Source organism: Chaetomium globosum, genomic scaffold, assembly GCF_000143365.1.
Source record: "Chaetomium globosum CBS 148.51 scaffold_4 genomic scaffold, whole genome shotgun sequence".
Lineage (NCBI taxonomy): Eukaryota > Fungi > Ascomycota > Sordariomycetes > Sordariales > Chaetomiaceae > Chaetomium > Chaetomium globosum.
The window spans coordinates 1029852-1031697 of record NT_165979.1 but is presented as its reverse complement, the minus strand read 5'-3'; the positions used below and the strand labels follow the sequence as shown (position 1 = coordinate 1031697).

The 1846-nt window shown below is 52.4% G+C and overlaps 1 protein-coding gene across 1 annotated transcript in view; it reads right to left on the bottom strand.

Annotated features, from left to right (window-relative positions):
* Nucleotides 1-152, bottom strand: part of CHGG_04028 (uncharacterized protein) — a gene marked incomplete at both ends in the record, with an annotated part of 1317 nt that extends 1165 nt beyond the window's left edge. Inside the window, one exon of the mRNA XM_001223241.1 lies at nt 4-152. Within this exon, the coding sequence (XP_001223242.1) occupies nt 4-152 (149 nt within the window). The remainder of the gene's footprint in view (nt 1-3) is intronic.
* Nucleotides 153-1846: the final 1694 nt, after the last annotated feature.

The following is a 1846-nucleotide window of genomic DNA, read 5'->3' as shown; positions in this document are numbered from 1 at the left end:
GACGTATTCTTGGTCGGTTTTGCCTTGTTTTCGAGGGGAATCAACGTTTCGCGGACTTTGGCGGACGGTTTAGGGGAGCGCAGTGGTCGGCGTCGCGGTTGCGGCGAGTTCAGCGCGTCATGGGTGTCTTCAATGTTCGCGTTCGACGCCATCTTGGGGACTTCAGGGATGCGGGCAGCCCCCCGCGGGGTGCCTTTCTCGGATTTGATCGATGCGCCTTAACTATCAGAACAAGCAGAAGGTATTTTGACATTCAGTTTCTCCTTGTTGTTGCTTTCCGCCTTCTCGAGTTTCCGATCCTGCTGCTGGATGGATGGATGGAATTTATTTCGCCCGGAGGCACTGGGCCTATAGGGCCTTAGCACGCTAACTACATCCGGATCAAATCGGTTTGCCTTGAACTCGTACAAGCCCCCTACTTCTTCCCTCTTTCTCGCTGCACCATTTACCTCTTGCCTTGGTTGGATCCTGCTGCTAGTGTGGGTCCAGGTCGCGTGGGCACGTGCTGCCCACGTGACCCAAGCAGGTCAGGCTTGGTGCCGTGACATTTTCCGGCGGCGATGCACGGGGTGGATCTAAACAGCTGGAGGGAGGTTGTTACTGTGGACGGAGCTTGATGGAAATGGTGAATTTTGGAAGAGCAGTGGACTGGAGGACTTTGGACTCTGAGTTTGGAGTAGTAGCACAGGAGTCGGGTCAAGATGGGGATGATGGTTGACGCGGAGAAATCGATCTCCGTTATTGCCATCTTGATCAAATCCGAGCAAGTAGGTATTGAGCTGTTGTAGTCCGAGAGGCCAAAAATAACTTGATACCTACGTACCTACCGAGGTTGCGTATCATTGTTAGCGACTCTGCATACCTGTATAGGTAGGTACAGCATGTCCTTGACTCTTGAGTCAAGAAACGGGACAAGGGAATGACAGCAGAAGCCAGCACTTGAAGGAGAGAGATCAGCTAGCGAGGCAAAAAAAACTATAAGTGGAGTAACCTCGCATGCTTTCATCTCGTTCCTTCTGGTTGAGGTTTGGTTAACATTCGGCGTCCGGTTGCCTCCGTGCTTAGGCCTGTGTTTTGGCCGTTTTTGCTTGGCTTATAACTATAAGCAGACACCGGCCCAGCCAGTTAGAATAGATCAAAATTCAAATGCCCCACTCCCCTAAAATCGGCCACTTTTTGTCCAGGATTCTGGGAAGCAGTGGGGCGAGTGTGGGTCCCGTCTGCTGCTCCTGTTTGTGGGGCGAGTGGGTCCACGCCGAGACTCCACCTTTCAATCCCTGTGTAAGTTTGAGGATTAGATAATCCTTTGCAACGACAGGCCTTCACCGAGACCAGTCAACCCTCGACATCGAACCGATTGTCAAAAAACTCGTCACAGTTCAGTTTTATCTCGGGATCTAACACCAGAATTCCCCCTTCCCAGAATTTGCGCAATGGTATTTCTGACTTGGGCAGGTCAAACCGGGAAGGCCAAGGGCGCTGCTTTCGGGGATCGGCCACCAACGCCGCAATGCGACATGGGAGACCGTAAAGGTATCGGGGCATACAGGTAAAAGAGAGTCAGTTTGAGAGTCCAGCTTGTCAAAAGTCCACCAAATACAATTACAAGCGGCTACACCCAGCATTCAAATGACCTTCACCCCCGGGATGCGGCGCTTTGTCACGACACCAGGTTTGCACTAGTCTCAGCGAGTCGGTGACGGCACTCTTTCCCACAAACTTGGATACTTGCTCCTCACCAAGCTGCCGACCCTTTTTTAAACGAAGCCTTGGGACCGTTGCTATCACCTTCGGGTTTTTTTGACGGATGTCGGCCAAGAGTGGGGTACGGGTCCGGGGTTGGGGA